The 23,810-nt window shown below is 44.0% G+C and overlaps 1 protein-coding gene across 2 annotated transcripts in view; it reads left to right on the top strand.

Moving 5' to 3' along the window:
• LOC147701323 (uncharacterized) overlaps window positions 1–23,810 on the top strand; it is a 104,689-nt gene that overhangs the window by 38,745 nt on the left and 42,134 nt on the right. For both annotated transcript variants that reach the window (XM_086930040.1, XM_086930039.1), the window contains exon 6: window positions 12,557–12,660. In XM_086930040.1, the coding sequence (XP_086786166.1) occupies window positions 12,557–12,660 (104 nt within the window). The remainder of the gene's footprint in view (window positions 1–12,556; window positions 12,661–23,810) is intronic.

Below are 23,810 nucleotides of genomic sequence, written 5' to 3'. Positions count from 1 at the left end.
GCAAATAGGTCCACATCTAGAGGACCCCAAAGGAGATTTAGGGAGTTGAAAACCGAAGGATTGAGTTTCCAATCACTGAAGTCTAAAAGGAACCTCGAATTGCAATCTGCGGAAATATTTGACCTTCCCAGAAGGTACTCCGCTTTCAGAGCAATCTTGTGTTCCAGGCAAAACATCCAGAGTCTCTTGGCTAAGTTGGAGAGGTCTGCAGATTTGGTACCACCAAGGCGATTGATATGAGATGGCAGAGATGTTGTCCATATTCAGGATAACAGATCTCCCTTGAAGAGAGTGTCTGAAGCTCATTAGAGTGTAAAGGCCTGCTGTGAGTTCTAAATAGTTTATATGAATATAGTATGAAGATAACTAGCATTTTCCTGGAAGCCAAAAAGAAAGCGAGCGTCCCAACCATGAAGGCTCGCATCTGATTCTGGAACAAATTCCGGAGAAGAACCGTAGATTGCTTTCCCATTCCAGGTGTCAAAATTCTCCAGCCACCAAGAGAGTTCCCATCTTGCTTGGTGATCCAGTGTTACAAGTTCTCCGTACCAAAGAGAGGATCTGAGAGCTTTTCCTTTTATCCTCTGAAGAGCTCGGTAATTGAGAGGACCAGGGAAGATGGCTTGAATGGAGGAAGAGAGGAGGCCTAAGAGTCTGGCTAACTCTCTCAGGGACAGAGAATCTTGTTTTAAGAGAAATCTTATTTCCTTCCAAATTTTTTAAATTTTCTTTGGGGGAAGTAAGAGAAGGCATTTTGAGGTATTTACGGTAAATTCGAGGGACTCCAGGGATCTGGAGGGGGTAAAGATAGATTTTTCCCGATTTATAATAAACCCTAGGCTCTCTATGAGGTCCATTGAGGTCCTCAGATCTGACAAGATCTGCGAATGGTCTTGGGACATAATGAGAAAGTCATCGAGGTATATGATTAAGCGAATACGTCTTTCCCTCAGAAGAGAGGCAATAGTTCTCCTTATCTTGGTTAAGCACCAAGGGGCAGAGGAAAGTCTGAAAGGAAGGGCCTGAAATTGAAAAAGGCGATTGTTCCAAGTGAACTGAAGAAAAGGTTGATGTTCCTTGGCCATTGGAATGGTTAAGTAGGCGTCTTTCAGATCCAGTTCCACCAACCAGTCTCTTTCTAGAAGAAGGTCTCTCAGGAGGTGGATTCCCTCCATTTTGAAATGTCTGTAGATCAGGTATTTATTTAATTCTCGTAGATTTATGACTGGTCTCCATCCTTTTTTCTTTTTTTGAACAAGAAAGAGTGTGCTTACAAACATTTTCAAAATCCAAGGGACTTCTGAGATTGCACCTTTCTGGAGCATGGAGGTAATTTCCTCTTTTATAATTTTTTGTTGATCTTCTGAAAGAGATAGACCTCCCAGAAGGGACGTTTGTGTTGGAATATTGGTCAAATCTATTTTGAAATCACGAACGGTCTCCAAGACCCAAGGATCTTGTGTTAGAGTTTCCCATATGTGGTAAAATAACTCTAGTCTGCCCCCTACCTTTGGTGGGGAAGAGAAAAAGGGTAGAGGAATACTTACTTGGAGTATTGGAGTTGTTGTTTGAAAATCCGCAGGATCTGGAACCTCTATAGCGTGAGCCTCTCTCTCTCTTTGTGGTTAAATTGGTTGGATGTGTAGATGCCTCTTCCTCAGCCTCTAAATCTTGAATAGGGCCTTTGATTGACCCGGCCGGAGGAAAAGCCCCTTCTTCCAGCCCGTCCAAAAAGGTTTTGATTTAAAACACGCTTTAAATTAGATTGGGCCTTATCGAGGGCAGTGAAGGTAGAGACATATTTACCGACACATTTTATCATGGCTTCACCAAAAAGTAGGCCTTTCGGGTTTAGGGAATGTTCTCTTTCGACCATTTCTCCCAATTTTGGATTAACCTTAGTAAGAAGGGCTTTTCGTCTTTCAATGTTAAGGCTCAAATTAGCATTGCCCAAGAGGACTAAAGGTCTTTGAATCCAGCCTCTGATAAGGTCAACATCATGGGGATTGTCATTGATATGACATTCTTCTGATAAGTCTAAAATTCTGCTCAAGGGACCCAGGACATCCAGAAGGCGATCTTGGCAGCCCTTAAAAGACCTTTCTAAACCTTTTCTCTGGTCTCTTCCCAACTTGAATAAAAACTTCATCAAATCAGGATCTAGGTTGGGGGGTTGGCAAACTTTATCTTGAATTGTCGGTCAAGGGTACTCGGTCCTAAGGGTACTGCAAGTTTCTTTTTCAGAGAGTTTCTGAGCCATCTCTGAATAAACTTCGCCACATGTTCCTGTGGGAACTATTGGGAGCTTCTGGGGTGGGAGATATTAAGGGGGGAGAACATCTCCTCACCCAGGGGGTTGAGAATAACGTCCTTGGAAGAGCAGGGAGATTGCACATCAGGTTGGCTAATATATTCTAGCTCCTCATCGTCCAGGTCGAGGACAAACTCATCATGAGGGTTAAGCAAGTGTCCTTCTTCCTCAGAATTGCTCTCTGGAATGTTATGAGGACTTTCAAAAATTGTGTCGCTAGGGACATCCATATTATTTGCACTGCGAAGGGCAGCCGTTTTATTTGTGCCGCGTGGGACACCCGAATAAATTGTGCCGCTAGGGACACCAGTAGTAATTGAGGTGTGAGGACCTCCTTGAACACTTGAGGTGCTAAGACCTCCCAAGGCATTAGAGGTGCTAGGACCTCCCATAGTGCTCCTCAAAGGCTGATGATTTCTTGGCTCTCTTCCCCCGAGAAAAATTATGTGTAGTGAGTTTTTCACGGAGGTTGGCCTGATCAAGGGGAAGGTGCCTTTTAGAGGACATAACCCCTTTGAGTGCATCCATCATAACGGACTTCATTTCTCTTTTAATAACATTTTTAAGAGACTCCTTATTGATACTAGGGGAGCTTTGTGCAGCATCATCAGAGTCAAAATCTGACATTATTACTGTCAAAATGTAATAATAACAGGTTGAAGAAAATGTGGCTAATTAAACTAGGTTAGCAAGGTACTGGCCGATAAATTCTTTTTAGGTCATAGCGTTAAATATAAATAAATAATGATGTAGAGATCGGTAAAAAGAGAGTTAATAAATTGTCCTTCGGCTTTCGATCGGTGAAAAAAACAGAGCGGAGCAACTGATATGAGTGTTCAAGCTTGTATTGTGTCAGATTAGAGGAATGACCCTTGGAAACACAAGCGCATAGCGTCGTCTTTGCCAAGGGTCATTCCTCTGCCTTGCGGCAAGGCAGAAAAGGCTATGGAGGTCGGACGCTCGAGACAGAGCAATCCGGACACGAGGGGAAGTCAAGGGCTTGCCAAAACATGGGACAAGAGGTAGAGCGATTACGGAGAAATAAGCTCCGGTGAGAACAGTGGGGGGGGGGGGGGGGGGGGGGTTGAGGTGGACTGATGACCAAAAATTGGAAATCAGAGGGAGGAGGGAGGGGGGAAGGGAGGTGAAACAGCCCTTAAAAAAGATAAAGTCAGCAAGGCTAAGGAGAAGAATCGGTAATAAGTTAAGCAAACAGCTAACAGGGCATTTTTAGAAAGATATAAAACCTCACATTTTGGTGAGAATAACAGTTAAAACAGGAGAAAAACAGTTGATACAGGAGAAGTAAAGGGAACTTATCTGCTTGTGAGCCGCATTTAAAAGAAGCAGTCCGTTTGTGGCACATGCCTTTAATACCTTATGTTCATTCCATTTTAGAAATGTTTTATTTATGATGTAGTGCGGCTGCTTGTGACTGCATTAAAAGGTAATTCATAATGTAGCCTCTGGTCTTGTAATGAAATCTGTGGGTCTTTACAGATCTGGGCTGCACTAAGGTGCAATTCCTCTTAACATTCCTACTGATGGCTGAGTTGCTTGTTAAGTTCACAGCCATCTTTCGTATTTTAGGGCTCTGAACAAGGCATTGTTTTGGGCCGCTTGTTTTGAACTACTTTGAATTTGATTACTTATATTCTACTAATTCTTGTCTGCATGATGCCAACCAATATGGGATTATACTTTAAAAAACCCTGAAAAATTCTTTTTAGGTCATAGCGTTAAATATAAATAAATAATGTATAGATCGGTAAAAAGAGAGTTAATAAATTGTCCTTCGGCTTTCGATCGGTGAAAAAAACAGAGCGGAGCAACTGATATGAGTGTTCAAGCTTGTATTGTGTCAGATTAGAGGAATGACCCTTGGAAACACAAGCGCATAGCGTCGTCTTTGCCAAGGGTCATTCCTCTGCCTTGCGGCAAGGCAGAAAAGGCTATGGAGGTCGGACGCTCGAGACAGAGCAATCCGGACACGAGGGGAAGTCAAGGGCTTGCCAAAACATGGGACAAGAGGTAGAGCGATTACGGAGAAATAAGCTCCGGTGAGAACAGTGGGGGGGGGCCGGGGGGGGGGGGGTAGACTGATGACCAAAAATTGGAAATCAGAGGGAGGAGGGAGGGGGGAAGGGAGGTGAAACAGCCCTTAAAAAAGATAAAGTCAGCAAGGCTAAGGAGAAGAATCGGTAATAAGTTAAGCAACAAGCTAACAGGGCATTTTTAGAAAGATATAAAACCTCACATTTTGGTGAGAATAACAGTTAAAACAGGAGAAAAACAGTTGATACAGGAGAAGTAAAGGGAACTTATCTGCTTGTGAGCCGCATTTAAAAGAAGCAGTCCGTTTGTGGCACATGCCTTTAATACCTTATGTTCATTCCATTTTAGAAATGTTTTATTTATGATGTAGTGCGGCTGCTTGTGACTGCATTAAAAGGTAATTCATAATGTAGCCTCCGGTCTTGTAATGAAATCTGTGGGTCTTTACAGATCTGGGCTGCACTAAGGTGCAATTCCTCTTAACATTCCTACTGATGGCTGAGTTGCTTGTTAAGTTCACAGCCATCTTTCGTATTTTAGGGCTCTGAACAAGGCATTGTTTTGGACCGCTTGTTTTGAACTACTTTGAATTTTATTACTTATATTCTACTAATTCTTGTCTGCATGATGCCAACCAATATGGGATTATACTTTAAAAAACCCTGAAAACAGCTGAAATATGACTTTTCTGGGCCCCAAAAATCCTTAAAATAGTGATGAAAATAGACGAGTTCCTAGGGAGAGGAAGGAGGAGACAGGCAAAGTGGATCTGACAGAGGACTCAATAAAAGTTAGACAGAATAAGAGACAGTGAGAGACAACACTTTACTATGCGGTCACTTAGGAGATAGGATCCCTGGGCAATTGGCCACTTTGCCCATGCCTTAAGACATCTTTGGGTGAATTAAAATATCCTCGGAAGTGAACTTCTACAGGCATGAGCTGAACCAAACAGAAACAGAATTAAACACTAGCTAACCCACAGTATGGTGCACACTTGCCCACAGAACAAGTCACAAACACAGAAGAACACATTCGAAGAAACAGACACGCATACACACCTGTAACCCAGTGGTACAGCAAGGATGCCATGTGCACTAATTTGAGGATGAAAATCGGTCCACTTGCCCCTTTTGGGAAGTACAAGTCGATCATAATTTGGTGTACGGTGGGCACCTCAGAGCCATTACTTCGGTGCCGCTGCAACTAATGACAGTGACAGAACTGATAGCTGCATATTATGAGCACCCAGGATTGTATGTGTAAGCGATACAAGCAGGCCCCAAAAATGTGTATGGATGAATAAACACAAGGCAAAAAGAAACCACACAGACTCACGTGAGAAAAACGAAGGTAGCTGTAGTATATTTCACTTTTCTGCATGATCACACAAAGATTTATTGCCTTTTTGTGGATGCTATTTTTTCTGATTTTAGGGATCTTTGCACTTTATCACCAATAAACCGTAGCAAAGTTCCTATGCTTTTCCTCTGAAACATGTTTTATACATTCAAAACCCCTATTTGGCCTAGTTAACCTCCCTGTAGGATCATTGTAAATGGTGCCTAAAGTGCACCTGTGACAGGGATTGTAGTGTGTATTTACTGTACCTACATATATGACAAAATACGTCATGAGGAGCATCTTTGTGGTACGCCTAGGTTGCAGCTTTATTGCATTATTTTAGAAAGTTACATTTTTGCCTGTTCAACCCCAGTTGTTTTGGACTGAATGAGACTGGTGTTAGCTGACTTGAGGTACACTTATAATTGGCATAACTTACTGAATACTTGCCTAGTAGATAATAGGGCAAGGAGATATAAACTACCTCTAAGTCCCTAATATTTGATAGGGCATGGCAGTTTAGAGGCCAGCAGCCTTTGTGCACTTGCATGTATTCACTTCTGAGAACCTTAGATCATTTTAAAATCAGCCTTGTGTTGCAGCACTGCTTTTAAAAGTACATTCACTGAAAACTCGACTTTAGTGGTAGGGGCACTTTAAAAGTGATAATATACCTTATTTATTTTATTTTTGGTACCCCTCCCCCTAGGTCTCCCCTAGGTGTTCCAGGGTTGGAGGGGGTCATGTAACTATAAGCAGGGTCCCTAAAAAAGTTATTTTATATACCCTGGTGAGCAAACATTGCCCATTTTGTTTTTTCCATGTGGTGGGAATTCATTACAAAGTAAGTCAACTTTGGTGCTGTGAAGAGTTATTCAACATAATTTTTAAATATTAGGCATTCCCTTGGTGACCCAGGGGTGGAGGGTCCTGTAATTATGATCAGTCTCTTTATAAAATCGGTTCTATAAACCCTTGTGAGGAACAAATTGCACATTTCATGTTCCACATTGTAAATAGTGGGCCTCATAGTCTAAACTGACAATATGTTATGGACAGATAACTACTGCCAGGAAAGTATGGAAAATAACATTCAAGGACTGAATAGAATGATATTGATAAATCCAGCAATTTGCCATTGCTGAATTTATCCTAACTTTTGCAGAAAATAAGTTATGTCTTTCTTTTCTGTAAGTCAAAATCCAGCCTCCAGCAGTCTTCCCTGACTGGTTACCCTGGAGAGGATTAGCTAAGCCACCTTGATTAGGTGATACTTGGTTTGGCCAGGCAGAGTCTATCTGATGGAGAAAGCTCCAAAGGGGATGGGCCATAAAGCATGAGCTTCAAAGGAGAGCAGGGAAGATCAGCTTGTCTGCCAGGCCCGCCCCCTCTTCCTTCAAGAAGGGGAGGCTTAAGGACGGAATTTGCTGATGGTTGGGGAAGGAGAGCTATAGAAATAAACCACACTGGGAGATGGTTTATATAGCTCCTGCTGCTCTGCTGTATTTTGAGCCATTATTGATTTTATAAGAATAATGCTTCCAGTGGCAAGAATATGCGACATGGCATGGATCATGAAGTGTTCATGATTTGGGGATTTACCCTGCTCCGCATTGGACAGGGATGCTCCACATCTTGTTGCCAGAGACCACTGAATAATATGTGAGAGCTGCATAGCCTCTCACTTCTGCTGCCTGAAACTACAAGAAGAAGGAGGTTTGTCCTGCTGGAATCCTGATCTGCATCCAAGGGCCAGCCTGGTGAAAACTGTGTCAGCTGCACTATCTGGGACTACATCACCTGGACCTCATCCAGCACGGTCGCTCCCCCCATGCTCCCTGATCCCAGCTCCTGTTGACGATCTGGCCGGCTGGTGGTACCGCTTCGAGATTACATAGCTGTAACAGCATATTTACTTAACTTTGACTCGCGCTGTGTTTATTTATTTAATTTTTGCCTGGCGCTGTGTTTATTTATTTTATTTTGCCTCGCGCTGTGTTAATTTCATTAATTCCGCCTCGCGCTGCATTTCTTTATTTAATTCAGCCTCGCGCTGTGTGTGTTTAATAAATTTAGCCTTTTGCCCCCGGTGCCCTGTGACCCTCCATCTTGTTGTGTGTCCCCGGACCGCCCCTCCTCCCTGCTACCGCCTCCCAGCTGCTGACCCTCCCACCCACGAACAGAGTGCTCCCTACCTCCTCTGACGCGCTGTGATCACCTGGACCTCATCCAGCACGGTCGCTCCCCCCATGCTCCCTGATCCCAGCTCCTGTTGACGATCTGGCCGGCTGGTGGTACCGCTTCGAGATTACATAGCTGTAACAGCATATTTACTTAACTTTGACTCGCGCTGTGTTTATTTATTTAATTTTTGCCTGGCGCTGTGTTTATTTATTTTATTTTGCCTCGCGCTGTGTTAATTTCATTAATTCCGCCTCGCGCTGCATTTCTTTATTTAATTCAGCCTCGCGCTGTGTGTGTTTAATAAATTTAGCCTTTTGCCCCCGGTGCCCTGTGACCCTCCATCTTGTTGTGTGTCCCCGGACCGCCCCTCCTCCCTGCTACCGCCTCCCAGCTGCTGACCCTCCCACGCTCCGCCCCCTCCACCATCCATTTATGGCCAATGCCTCCACGCGCAGCGTCCACGCGCTACGGCCACGCCGAAGGTGCGCCAAAGGTAAGCCCGTCTACGCCCGTCCGCGCCTGGACCGCGCCCAGCGCCACACCCCCTGCCCCTCACGCTGCCCAGCCATCCCGCATTTCCTACGATGCCGCCACCCTCCTAGCCCTTAACCCTGGCCGCGCCCCCAACTGCGTCCAAGCCGCTCCTGGACGCACCCATGGACCGTTCTCCTGCTTCTCCTGCAAATTTAGCGGCACCGACAACATCTCCGCTACAACCACACCACAGATTCCCGACCCCAACCTCCTACAATGCATCCTTCTCAACACCCGATCAGTCCACAGGCACGCCATTGACCTTTGGAACCTACTAGACACCATCTCTCCTGACGTCGCCTTCCTAACAGAAACTTGGATGAACGCTTCCTCCGCCCCTGACATCGCCATCGCTATCCCTGATGACTATAAGATCACACGCAAGGACCGCACCGACCATACAGGAGGAGGAATCGCTATCGTCCATAAGAAATCAATCCGCATCTCAACCAGCTCTGACGCAAACCTCGCCAACTCCGAACACCTTCACTTCCAGATCCACATCGACCCCAATACAACTCTCAGAGGCACCCTCCTCTACAGACCACCAGGACCCCGCGCAAAATTCAGTGAAGACATCACGGACTTCATCACCCCACACGCGCTCCCCTCCAAAGACTACATCCTGCTGGGAGACCTCAACTTCCACCTTGAAAAGATCAACGACCGCAACACCGCCACCCTCTTAGACAACCTCGCCAACCTCGGACTTAAACAACTGGTCACTTCCCCCACCCACATCGCAGGTCACACACTCGACCCCATCTTCACCTCCAGCAACCATGTCTCCTTCAGCCACACTACGGATCTCCTCTGGACTGACCACAGCTGCGTTCACTTCACCTACAACAAGCCGAAACCCATCATCCACCTCCAACCAACTCTACAAAGAAACTGGAACAAAATCACCACGGATCAGATCTCCACATCGCTCCTTCGAACCTCCCCAGCCCTCTCTTCTAACGCCAACGAAGCCGCCTCCAACCTCACCCTTTGGTTATCCAACACAGCCGACACCTTAGCACCACTGAAAAAACGTCAACACAAACTTGGCAACAAGAAGGCCTCATGGTTCAACGATGATCTCAAGAAGTCCAAGAAACTGTGCCGATCCCTTGAAAAGGCCTGGAAAAAAGACCCATCCACCAGCAACAAGGACGCCTTCAAAAGCGCCACCCGTACACACCACCAACTGATCCGAAAAACCAAGAAAACAGCATTCAAGGATCGACTGGACCACAACAGCAAGGAACTTTTCAACATCGTCAAGGAATTTTCCAACCCCTCGGCCAACTCCAACGACATCACCCCCTCTCAAACCCTCTGCGACTCCCTAGCCTCTTTTTTTCCACAACAAGATTGCTGACATCCACAACAGCTTTGACAACCAACCCGAAAGCCAACCCACCCTACCATCTGCTGACCATCTTCCCCCCGTAAACACCCTTAACGACTGGAACCCTATCTCCACTGAGGACACCATCCGCCTGATGAATTCCATCCACTCTGGATCCCCCACAGACCCATGCCCTCACCACATCTTCAACAAAGCAGACTCCGTCATAGCTCCGCACCTCCGAGACGTCATCAACTGCTCCTTCAAATCCGCTACCTTCCCAGAAGACTGGAAACACGCTGAACTCACCGCCCTTCTGAAAAAACCAACAGCAGACCCCACCGAACTCAAAAACTACCGCCCCATCTCACTTCTTCCATTCCCAGCCAAAGTCATAGAGAAAGCCGTCAACAACCAGCTCGCCGCCTTCCTCGAAGCCAACAAATCACTCGACCCCTCACAATCTGGCTTCCGAGCCAAACACAGCACTGAGACCGCCCTCATCGCAGCAACAGACGACATTCGAACTCTACTGGACAATGGAGACACTGTCGCCCTCATCCTCCTCGACCTCTCTGCAGCCTTCGACACAGTCTGCCACAGCACCCTTTTACAACGCCTCAGAAACATCGGAATCCAAGGAAAAGCACTGGAATGGATCACCTCGTTCCTCACCGGAAGAACCCAGAGAGTCCGCCTCCCACCATACAAGTCCGAGGCCTCTGAAATCATCTGCGGCGTACCACAAGGATCCTCACTCAGTCCCACCCTCTTCAACGTATACATGAGCCCCCTTGCGGCCATCGCCCGCCAACACAACCTCAACATCATCTCTTACGCGGACGACACTCAACTGATCCTCTCTCTCACCAAGGACCCCAGCACCGCCAAAACTAACCTACACGAAGGAATGAAAGAAGTCGCCGAATGGATGAAACAAAGCCGTCTGAAACTGAACTCAGACAAAACAGAAGTCCTCATCTTAGGCACATCCCCCTCTGCATGGGACGACTCCTGGTGGCCGGAAGCCCTCGGAAAAGCACCCATCCCGACAGACCACGCACGGAACCATGGCGTCATCCTGGATTCTTCACTCTCAATGAACAGACAAGTCAGCGCCGTATCCTCTTCCTGCTTTAACATTCTTCGCATGCTCAGAAAAACATTTCGCTGGATCCCTTCCGAAACAAGGAAAACAGTCACCCACGCTCTAGTCACGAGCCGACTGGACTACGGAAACACCCTCTACGCAGGTACCACCGCTAAACTCCAGAAGAAACTACAACGTATCCAAAACGCCTCAGCCAGGCTCATATTAGACATCCCACGCAACGAACACATCTCTGGTCACCTTAAAGACCTCCACTGGCTACCCGTCAATAAGAGGATCACTTTCCGACTGCTTACCCACGCACACAAATCACTCTACGACATCGGACCAGATTGCCTCAACTCTCGACTGTCCTTCTACACCCCCTCCCGCCAACTTCGCTCTTCCAGCCAAGCCTTCGCCAATGTACCTCGCATCAACAAGACCACCATGGGAGGCAGATCCTTTTCATACCTGGCCGCCAAAACATGGAACTTACTCCCCGCCTACCTTCGCCTCACCCAGAATCACCTAGCGTTCAGAAAGCAGCTTAAAACGTGGATATTTGACAAATAATCCTCCTCCCCTTCCTTAAGCGCCTTGAAACCCTTTGGGTATGTAGTGCGCTATACAAATTTTATGACTTGACTTGACTTGACTTGACTTTGCTCACATTAAGGAGTAACGAGTGGACTCACTGCCGCTACTGGTTAACATAGCTTAACTGACCCTTCTCCAGTAATTGTACCCCTCCTGGAGTACATCCAATAGAGTTTTATGGGATTGACCAAGTGCACTTTATTCAAAATAAACTATTTGGTGGAATATGGTGAAAAAAATGTTCACAAAGGCATGTGCAACTTCAGGGGAAAAGTTGGATCTTGAAATCATGGCATGCTATAATTTTTGAGTCAGAGTTGTGGGAATGCCGGTGTAAAATGAGTATACATGCATACCAATATGCAAAATTGACCCCAGTGATAAACTTGCACACAGGTACTGGATGAATGTATACAGAGGCTTGTAATTAACTCTACATACCAGTTGTCATATTGGGTAAATAACTAAGCTAGTGTCTTAAAAAAACTAAAAACATGTATGACACCCCACAGTACTCCCAATTTGACACACTTCTGAAAGCGAAAGCAGCCTTTAGATCCCAGAATGGGTTGTGATATGTTGGTCACCTGATTTAATATCATCTAGCAGCATAAATATACGTGTTGGTTAGTTAAATAAGCTACTGGCCTTAGATCAAGCCCTCTTGGACAGGAGTCCACCATTAATGTTGGCAAATAAAGTACTCATACTCCTCAACTTGCTTGAACCATACAAGGTAGATAAGTCACATCAGGTATTCCTTTTGCATCACTCAACTCATTCACACATTAACACATCTGTTTTAGCAAGATTTCCCTAGTAGGTATCGAAGCTAGAATTTCAAGTCTGAAAAAGTGATCAGGATTCTTCATAAAAGTATAGTTTATTTGGGCCCAGCAGGGACAAATGCAGTTTGTTAGAACATACTATTTAGGCCGTACACAGGCTAAAGATCCAATAGACACTGGGGAGGTCTTGCACTGTTGGTGAAATGGGATTAATAATGCTATACTTTCTGGCTGTCATGCACAACATAGTTGTTGTTTGTGGAGTGGTAAACTTGGCGTTCAGTCTTCTCACTATTCTTTGTGTATTCATGCAGGCACTTGACATTTTAATAACCGAACAAGGAAGTGATGAAATTCAACAATTTCAATATGAATATAAGGATATATTTGATGCTGTGCATTATGCAGATAAAACAAGGTAAGAAAAGTTTAAATGCATTGGAAAAACCATATTTTAAAGACTTGGAAGACGATCTTTCCATAATTGTCAAATGCATTGAAAGATTCTAAGTAGGAAAATCATCGTAGAGGTTACTCAAACATACATTAGGAATTCAGACCCTTTAAACTTTGGTTGCTTGGTCATGTGGTGGTGGCACCAATAGCATTCAAATAAGCTTGAACTGGAAATTCAGCACTTCTGCTCCGCAAATACACTGTCTGTAGGAATTGACCATTTGGGTATGGTTTACGCCTCTATTTTGTTTCTGTCTGTACAACTATGTGCACTTTACCCCTGCTACCCAGTAGTAAGCTGCAAGCGCCTCTGCTTTCACCGTGATGAAATTGATTTACACCTCATTGGCATACATCATTTGACTTACCTATAAATCCCTAGAATATGTTATAAAATGTATCCATTGTGCCACCCACCACATTGACAGTGTAAAACAAGGCTTCAGGCCTACTTTTGTAGCTTGACTGAAGCAGCTTTTAAGTAACACGTCCACATCATCATTTTAAATATTATTGTCATTTCTTATTATGCCTTACTGCCCATAAGGCAGAAACATGTAGAAATGTAATGTAATACATGTCCTTACAGTGAAAAAGAACCCAAAAGCTATCTTTACTGTAGCAATGCTGGCTATTCAATAGACAAACAATGAGATGCAGTATTAAATCTAATAAGGCTAACTCCGGGTAGGAGACAGCTAGACTGTTCATTCTTGCAATCATTCTAACATTTATTAAAAGACAAATTAACTGGTGAGGTGTGAATATAGACCCTCTTCCATAGAAATGTAAGACGCTGTCTTCAAAATATAATGTCTCATGTTCCATTCTTCACTTCTAACATTTTTATTAAAGTATACATTCTAATAATTGATTCTAGAGTGTAGGCCATATTAAACCTATCTGCAGTGGTCTGCATTTTTTGTTATTAGAAGTGGCACTGTTCATAAATACAGGAGACAGTTTGAGTGGAATGTCCTGCGGCACCGGTGGGGACATAGAGTTCAACTACCATGGCTTTTATGTCAGGAGGTTGTTTCTGGTGGTAATTCTGGTATTACCTTAAATCCAAACTTCTACACATTCTATTTGGAGGTAAAGCATAAGTATTGAACATTTACTAAGGTGATGAGTTCCCATTATTTATGTGAGTAGAATACCCAGGCAAATTATAGTAAACAACTAGCACATAAGAAGTGGCTAAACCACAAGAAGAAAAATTACATTTCACTATTGTTTGTACATACCAAAATATAAATTTAATACAAGTTAGAATCACATTCGATAAAATTGATACATCATTTTACACAAAAAGATAAAAAAGCATTATAGCATATGCATAACTTCAATCATACGAGTAATCATTTTTAAAAAAATTATTGGATGGTTTCCTGTCTCCTGTCTACGCGTTTTGACACTGTTAAAGTGCCTTCCTCAGGACTGTACCATTGTGCTGTAAAAAACATTTTTAAAAAAGAATATTTTTACTATATTGTATTTCTATGTACATATCACAATAGTGTAAAAATTTAACAAAATGTGCTAGTCATTTATATCTTCATAGATTGATAATACCGCTTCTAAATATCTCATAGTGTCTCAAATATACAGCATTGCCATAGTTTATACATATAACCTAGATATTTCATTACACATGGATGACATTTCTACAGATACAACTCAATACATATGTCAAGAAGCATATTGATTACTTGATTTGTCCATTATATATTACGCATTGGATGGCGTTTTTTTCCCCACTTACACCACAGTACATTTAATTAAGGTATACTGATAAATTCATTTGGTCATTATTGATCCATGTATAGATAACCTAATCAATCAGTAATCAATATGCTTCTTGACATATGTATTGAGTTGTATCTGTAGAAATGTCATCCATGTGTAATGAAATATCTAGGTTATATGTATAAACTATGGCAATGCTGTATATTTGAGACACTATGAGATATTTAGAAGCGGTATTATCAATCTATGAAGATATAAATGACTAGCACATTTTGTTAAATTTTTACACTATTGTGATATGTACATAGAAATACAATATAGTAAAAATATTCTTTTTTAAAAATGTTTTTTACAGCACGATGGTACAGTCCTGAGGAAGGCACTTTAACAGTGTCGAAACGCGTAGACAGGAGACAGGAAACCATCCAATAATTTTTTAAAAAATGATTACTCGTATGATTGAAGTTATGCATATGCTATAATGCTTTTTTATCTTTTTGTGTAAAATGATGCATCAATTTTATCGAATGTGATTCTAACTTGTATTAAATTTATATTTTGGTATGTACAAACAATAGTGGAATGTAATTTTTCTTCTTGTGGTTTAGCCACTTCTTATGTGCTAGTTGTTTCCTATAATTTGCCTGGGTATTCTACTCACATATGCAATTTGCCCTGACCCAGGAAATTGAACTGCATCAGGGGGTCCTTGTTTGTTTCACAGAGTTCCCATTATTTGCCTTTTCCAGCACACACATTTTTATAGATTTTAACTGATTACTTTTGTGCTAAGTAAACCTGCAATATTACCACACCAGTTGCAATTACAATTTGAGAGTAAATATAATTTTGCAATTTAATTGAGATTACCAACTTCAATGAAAGCAAATTTCAGTTGGTACTCTAGCTTATCATGGGTATGTTGCTGTGTATTACACATGAGCAGCATTTCCACTTGATATAATATCATCTGGGGTCATTTAGAGAGAGAGACATACACTGGAAATCTGGCAATAATGAGTACCTCCCATCCTCCTCACTATTGTCTCCCCACCTCCATTAGAGTTAGGTGAATCATGGGGTAATGAATGGCGAGCCTCAATTAGCACAGTTCACACACTGCCTTTTATCAGGCCTATTTAGTGTCCTATTTAAACTTTTAATGCAGGCTTTCTTATGCTTAGTTCTTTGTTCTTTGTTGTTGACTGTCACTAAAGGTATTGCAATGGAGGAAGAGTAAAACAACAATTCCCAATTGCCAAACTCCACATGTGTCAAGGCCATTGCTTTTTTCCTTTGCAGAAAGAACTGGGAATTTTGTTTCTGCAAAACAAAATAATGCTAAGTGGTTCATCATATTTTAGCCTGCTGCACATTACAATTTCACCAGCTGGCGCACTTTCTTTGAACATTCTCCACCTGAATCACAGGAAACTTTTAGTCATAGATTAATTTGGGGTTGCACAGTTGTTGGATGTGGCCATTTCTGGATGGTCATCCTCAAACGCTTTCCTTTCCCTCTCCTGTTTTTTAACCTATGTTTTTTGGCTTTTACGACTCTGAACACTTTACCACTGCTAAACAAGTGCCAACGTGCTTGTGCTCCCTCCACAAAACATGGTAGAATTGGCTTACACCCATTTGGCCTGTTTAATTTTACTTAATTTACTTACTACATCAGACGCTCCCCTAACATCCACATCTTCAGGAAGGACCTCAAGACCTTTCTCTTTGACTGAGCTGGAGCTGCCTACCCCCACTTACCCCCCCCCCCCCCCCCCCCCACCCAGCGCCTTGAGACCCTCACTGGTGAATAGCATGCTTTGTAAACCCCTGATTGATTGATTGACTTGTAAGCCCCCAGTAAAGTAGTACAGCATGTGCCCAGGACCGGTAAATTAATGGCTACAAGTGGGCCTGCAGCACTCATTGTGTCACCTACTTAAGTAGCCATTTAAACATGTTTCAGGCCTGACATTGCAGTCTGTGTGTGCACTATTTCTGATTGGCATATCGACCTGGAAAAATACATCTTTTGCCAGGACCAAACCTTCCTTTTTAATATACATTTGTCACCCCTAGAATTGGTCCTAAACAGCCCAGAAAGCAGCGCCCATAGTACTTAGTAGTGAGCAGACAAACAATTCTGAGTTTGGTACCTAAAGAATTGTAATTACAAACCCCCTTTAACGATAATGTCAGAATTCAAATCAAAATTCAGGAAATACTAATTTCAGAAAGTTATAATTTTCCTTTCCTAACCGTTTAGTGCCTACAACCTTATCTATGGAGACATGACTAGGTGTAGTTAGCTGTTGGTATTCCTCCCAGACAGTGAGACAAAGGGAAGATAGATGTTGGAAGGATAGGCAACTCTAGTTTTAACAAGGAAAATAAGTTGTCAACTACCACCCATGTACATCACGAAGGTCCTGCCTGAGCACTCTCACAAAGGTTTGACACGCTGGGAGCAGGGCAGAGAGCAAAAGGAATCCTCACTCCACAGGGGGTGGGATCCTCTAAAGATCCTCTACTTCAAAGGGGACACCAGCTATAAATATTGGACCCTTAATCCCAAATCTTTAGTACACATCTAGACCTGTGGACCATGCCAGGAAGAAGTAATGCAAGACTACTCAAAGGACAGTCACTCTGTCACAGACTGTTGCCCTGCTAACCTACTGCTCTACTGCCATCTTGCCTGGGTTAGAAGGACTGGACTTGCATCTCTAAACCAAGAACCCTAAAGTGACTCCAAGGGCTAGACTTCCAACAACCTTGAACCCATCATCTCTGAGTACGGCCCTCTCATGTGGTGCCACCCCAGTCCTGGACCCTTGGGAGAGAACCTGTAGATGCTCTGCCAGCCCTTCCTTGGATTCAGAAGAACCAACGTCTCCTCAACAGCATGGTGCGTCTCCCGCAGAACTGGTGTATCACCTCTGCTGCTCAAAGCGTGTCACTGCTGAATAGATTTGCCCAATTTACAAAAAAACAGCTCCCTTGTTATAGCTAGGCTTCATTATTGTAATGCCTTTTATTTAGTCATTAAACAGACAACACTAAACAAGCTTCAGATGCTGCAGAACGCAGTATGTCTATTGCTGAAGAACATTTCCAAGTGTAAGTCTGTAACAGCTGCATTGGCGGAGCTCAACTGGCTCCCTTTAACCCCTTCGCTGCTGGGCCTTTTCCCCTCCTGTGCTGAGCCCTTTTTTGGCTATTTGGGGTAGTGCGCGCTTAGGCCCCTGTAACTTTTTGACCACATAAGCTATCCACGCCAAATTTGCGTCCTTTTCTTCCAACATCATGTGGATTCTAAAGGCGCCCAGGGTTTGTGGATTACCTTGGAGGGGTCCCAGAAATTAACCAAAATATAGTGATTTTTTTGTTTTTTTCAGAAAAATGGGAAAAACGGGCTGCAAATGAAAGCCTCTGGGTTTTTCCCTGAAAATGTTATCAAAAAAGGGTTTGTGGGGCTGAAATCTCCATTTTCTCAGCTTTTAGGAAATGACAGTCTTTTGTCAGAGAACCGACATTTTTCACACAGTTTTGGCATTTTTCTGGGACATAGCCTATTTTTGCTATTTTTAGAGCTTTCCACCTCCTTCCAGTTAATGGTAGAAATGAGTTTGAAAGCAATAATGGATCCTAGAAAGCTGTACATTTTCAAAAAGTAGACAAAATTCTGAATTCAGAAAGGGGTCATTTGTCTAAATCCATGAAGGTTTCTTTATAGAAACTAACAGTTAAATATTGGAATAATTGAAAATTTGTTGAAAAAAACAGCCTTTTGTCTCAACGTTTTCACCTATAACTTTTTCTAGTTTTGACAGCTCTTAGAAAGCAAGATACCGTTACATCCGTTAGACCTTCCTGGTTGTGGGGATATATAGGACTTGTAGTTTCACCAAGAACCCGACGAACCCAGATCCAAAAACTGAGCAGCAACTTGCAATGGTATTTTTTCATTTACTGGGTATAGAGCACTTTGTCTTGGAAAATGTATACATGGAAAAATCTGTATGAAAGACACCTATGTATTTCTGAATTGGGTACAAAATATAGAGTTCAGAAACAGTATATTATTGCTAATTTTCAAAATTGGGAATACTCATACTAGCATGAGAATTATTGGTAATTTTTCAAAATTATTTTTTTTTTACACAATGTCTTTCATTGAAAGGGAGAAATGCGCAAAAGCTCAATTGGTAATAACAGTTGATTTACAAATCTGAATTACCCCAAGTCTCCCGATAAAAACGGTACCTCACTTGTGTGGGTCGCCCTTGTGCCTGCGACAGGAAACGGCGCAAAATGCAAAGTGGTGACACCTAAATTTTGCAGTTACAAATTGACCCTTTTTTAGCAAAGTGCCTACCTGTAGTTTTTGCACCCTAGCTCTGCCGGCACCTAGGGAAACCTAGCAAACCTATACATTTTTGAAAAGTAGACACCCAGGGGAATTCAGGATGGGGTGACTTGACTGCCTACCACCAGGTCTTGTTACCCAGAATCCCTTGCAAACCTACGAATTTGACCAAAAAAACACATTTTCCTCACATTTCTGTGGAGGAAAGTTCTGGAATCTGCTTGGATCAACAAATTTCCACCCACCCAGTGTTCCCCCAGGTCTCCCGAAAACAATGGTACCTCACTTGCGTGGGTAGGCATAGTGGCTGCGACACGAAACAGCGCAAAACGCAACGTGGTCGCACCTCAATTTCCCAGTGAAATCTTGCGCTCTTTGGACAAAGAGACTACCTTTTGTTTTTGAGCCCTAGCTCTGCCAGCACCTAGGGAAACCTAGCAAACATTTTTGAAAAGTAGACACGCAGGGGAATTCAGGATGGGGTCACTCGACTGCCTACCCCCAGGTTCTCTTACCCAGAATCCCTTGCAAAGCTAAGAAATTGGGGAAAAAACGCATTTTCCTCACATTTCTGTGGTGGAAAGTTCCGGAATCTGCGTGGATCAACAAATTTCCACCCACCCAGCGTTCCCCCAGGTCTCCTGAGAAAAATGGTATCTCATTTGCCTGGGTAGGCATAGTGGCTGCGACAGGAAACAGTGCAAAACGCAACGTGGTCACAACTCAATTTTTCAGTGAAATTGTGCACGTTTTGGGCAAAGAGACTACCTTTTGTTTTTGAACCCTAGCTCTGCCGGCACCTAGGGAAACCTAGCAAACCTATACATTTTTGAAAAGTAGACACCCAGGGGAATTCAGGATGGGGTCACTCGACTGCCTACCCCCAGGTTCTCTTACCCAGAATCCCTTGCAAAGCTAAGAAATTGGAAAAAAACCGCATTTTCCTCACATTTCTGTGGTGGAAAGTTCCGGAATCTGCGTGGATCAACAAATTTCCACCCACCCAGCGTTCCCCCAGGTCTCCCGAGAAAAATGGTATCTCATTTGCCTGGGTAGGCATAGTGGCTGCGACAGGAAACACTGCAAAACGCAACGTGGTCACAACTCAATTTTTCAGTGAAATTGTGCACGTTTTGGGCAAAGAGACTACCTTTTGTTTTTGAACCCTAGCTCTGCCGGCACCTAGGGAAACCTAGCAAACCTATACATTTTTGAAAAGTAGACACCCAGGGGAATTCAGGATGGGGTCACTCGACTGCCTACCCCCAGGTTCTCTTACCCAGAATCCCTTGCAAAGCTAAGAAATTGGAAAAAAAAACGCATTTTCCTCACATTTCTGTGGTGGAAAGTTCCGGAATCTGCGTGGATCAACAAATTTCCACCCACCCAGCGTTCCCCCAGGTCTCCCGAGAAAAATGGTATCTCATTTGCCTGGGTAGGCATAGTGGCTGCGACAGGAAACAGTGCAAAACGCAACGTGGTCACAACTCAATTTTTCAGTGAAATTGTGCACGTTTTGGGCAAAGAGACTACCTTTTGTTTTTGAACCCTAGCTCTGCCGGCACCTAGGGAAACCTAGCAAACCTATACATTTTTGAAAAGTAGACACCCAGGGGAATTCAGGATGGGGTCACTCGACTGCCTACCCCCAGGTTCTCTTACCCAGAATCCCTTGCAAAGCTAAGAAATTGGGAAAAAAAACGCATTTTCCTCACATTTCTGTGGTGGAAAGTTCCGGAATCTGCGTGGATCAACAAATTTCCACCCACCCAGCGTTCCCCCAGGTCTCCCGAGAAAAATGGTATCTCATTTGCCTCGGTAGGCATAGTGGCTGCGACAGGAAACAGTGCAAAACGCAACGTGGTCACAACTCAATTTTTCAGTGAAATTGTGCACGTTTTGGGCAAAGAGACTACCTTTTGTTTTTGAACCCTAGCTCTGCCGGCACCTAGGGAAACCTAGCAAACCTATACATTTTTGAAAAGTAGACACCCAGGGGAATTCAGGATGGGGTCACTCGACTGCCTACCCCCAGGTTCTCTTACCCAGAATCCCTTGCAAAGCTAAGAAATTGGAAAAAAAAACGCATTTTCCTCACATTTCTGTGGTGGAAAGTTCCGGAATCTGCGTGGATCAACCAATTTCCACCCACCCAGCGTTCCCCCAGGTCTCCCGAGAAAAATGGTATCTCATTTGCCTGGGTAGGCATAGTGGCTGCGACAGGAAACAGTGCAAAACGCAACGTGGTCACAACTCAATTTTTCAGTGAAATTGTGTACGTTTTGGGCAAAGAGACTACCTTTTGTTTTTGAACCCTAGCTCTGACGGCACCTAGGGAAACCTAGCAAACCTATACATTTTTAAAAAGTAGACACCCAGGGGAATTCAGGATGGGGTCACTCGACTGCCTACCCCCAGGTTCTCTTACCCAGAATCCCTTGCAAAGCTAAGAAATTGGAAAAAAAAACGCATTTTCCTCACATTTCTGTGGTGGAAAGTTCCGGAATCTGCGTGGATCAACAAATTTCCACCCACCCAGCGTTCCCCCAGGTCTTCCGAGAAAAATGGTATCTCATTTGCCTGGGTAGGCATAGTGGCTGCGACAGGAAACAGTGCAAAACGCAACGTGGTCACAACTCAATTTTTCATTGAAATTGTGCACGTTTTGGGCAAAGAGACTACCTTTTGTTTTTGAACCCTAGCTCTGCCGGCACCTAGGGAAACCTAGCAAACCTATACATTTTTGAAAAGTAGACACCCAGGGGAATTCAGGATGGGGTCACTCGACTGCCTACCCTCAGGTTCTCTTACCCAGAATCCCTTGCAAAGCTAAGAAATTGGAAAAAAAACGCATTTTCCTCACATTTCTGTGGTGGAAAGTTCCGGAATCTGCGTGGATCAACAAATTTCCACCCACCCAGCGTTCCCCCAGGTCTCCCGAGAAAAATGGTATCTCATTTGCCTGGGTAGGCATAGTGGCTGCGACAGGAAACAGTGCAAAACGCAACGTGGTCACAACTCAATTTTTCAGTGAAATTGTGCACGTTTTGGGCAAAGAGACTACCTTTTGTTTTTGAACCCTAGCTCTGCCGGCACCTAGGGAAACCTAGCAAACCTATACATTTTTGAAAAGTAGACACCCAGGGGAATTCAGGATGGGGTCACTCGACTGCCTACCCCCAGGTTCTCTTACCCAGAATCCCTTGCAAAGTTAAGAAATTGGGAAAAAAAACGCATTTTCCTCACATTTCTGTGGTGGAAAGTTCCGGAATCTGCGTGGATCAACAAATTTCCACCCACCCAGCGTTCCCCCAGGTCTCCCGAGAAAAATGGTATCTCATTTGCCTCGGTAGGCATAGTGGCTGCGACAGGAAACAGTGCAAAACGCAACGTGGTCACAACTCAATTTTTCAGTGAAATTGTGCACGTTTTGGGCAAAGAGACTACCTTTTGTTTTTGAACCCTAGCTCTGCCGGCACCTAGGGAAACCTAGCAAACCTATACATTTTTGAAAAGTAGACACCCAGGGGAATTCAGGATGGGGTCACTCGACTGCCTACCCCCAGGTTCTCTTACCCAGAATCCCTTGCAAAGCTAAGAAATTGGGAAAAAAAACGCATTTTCCTCACATTTCTGTGGTGGAAAGTTCCGGAATCTGCGTGGATCAACAAATTTCCACCCACCCAGCGTTTCCCCAGGTCTCCCGATAAAAATGGTACCTCACTTGCGTGGGTAGGCATAGTGGCTGCGAAAGGAAATGGTTCAAATTGTACGGTGGTGAATTTACAATACCAAATCTCAAAACAACCTTGATTTTGGGGGGGGGGGGCACCTGAGTTTTTGGCCCGGGGCTCGGTGGTATTCTTTGGAAAGTACAAAACCCAAACAGTTCTGAAAAGTAGACCCCCGGGGGAGTCCAGGGAGGTATGGCATGCGTGGGTCACCGAACGTTTTCCTACCCAGAACACCTTGCAAACCTTAAAATTAGGTAAAATAATCACTTTTTCAAACTTTTTTGCGTGGAATCACCGTGCCGGCAAAAATGTCCTACCACCCAGCGCTCCCCTTGTTCTCCCGAGTAAAAGGATACCTCACTTGTGTGGGTGCCCCAAAGCAGAACAGGCCAAAAACGAATGTTGAAAAAAGTAGTATTTCAGTGTAACAAATTAAGCCCCCCTGCCTTAGTCACAGGCCTTTGGCCCACCCACACAAGTGAGGTATCATTTTACTCGGGAGAACAAGGGGAACGCAGGGTGGTAGGACATTTGTGCCGACACGGCGATCCCACGCAAAAATGTATGGAAAACTGTTTTTTTAACCTAAATTTGTGGTTTGCAGGGATTTCTGGGTAGGAAAACATTGGGGGACCCACGCATGCCATACCTCCCTGGACTCCCCCGGGTGTCTAGTTTTCAGAACTGTTTGGGTTTGGTAGTTTCCAAAGATGCCCGCCGAGCCCCGGTCCAAAAACTCAATCCTACCCCCCAAAAAAGAAGGTAATGTTGCTATTGGTTATTGTAATTTCTCCACCGTACGATTTGGACCGTTTCCTGTTGCAGCCACTATGCCTACCCACGCAAGTGAGGTACCATTTTTATCGGGAGACCTGGGGGAACGCTGGGTGGGAGGAAATTTGTGTGAGCCCAGTGACGCCACGCTTTCCCACACAAAAAAAGTGTGTAAAAACTGATTTTTCCATCAAAAATTGAGGTTTGCAAGGGATTCTGGGTAAAGGAACGTTGGAGTATCCACGCAAGCCATACCTCCTTGGAAGCCCCCGGGTGTCTACTTTTCAGAAATGTGTGGGTTTGGTAGGTTTCCCGACATGGCCGTCTCGGACGGGGCCAAAAACCCAGGTAACCCCTTTTGCAAAAGCTGGTGGTATTGAATGTCAATCCCACCAGCTTTTGAAAGAGGGGTTACCTGGGTTTTTGGCCCCGTGCGAGACGGCCATGTAGGAAAACCTACCAAACCCACACATTTCTGAAAAG

The sequence above is a fragment of the Lissotriton vulgaris genome, chromosome 7 (assembly GCF_964263255.1).
Source record: "Lissotriton vulgaris chromosome 7, aLisVul1.2, whole genome shotgun sequence".
Classification (NCBI taxonomy): Eukaryota; Metazoa; Chordata; class Amphibia; order Caudata; family Salamandridae; genus Lissotriton; species Lissotriton vulgaris.
This window is presented reverse-complemented; position numbering and strand designations above follow the sequence as displayed.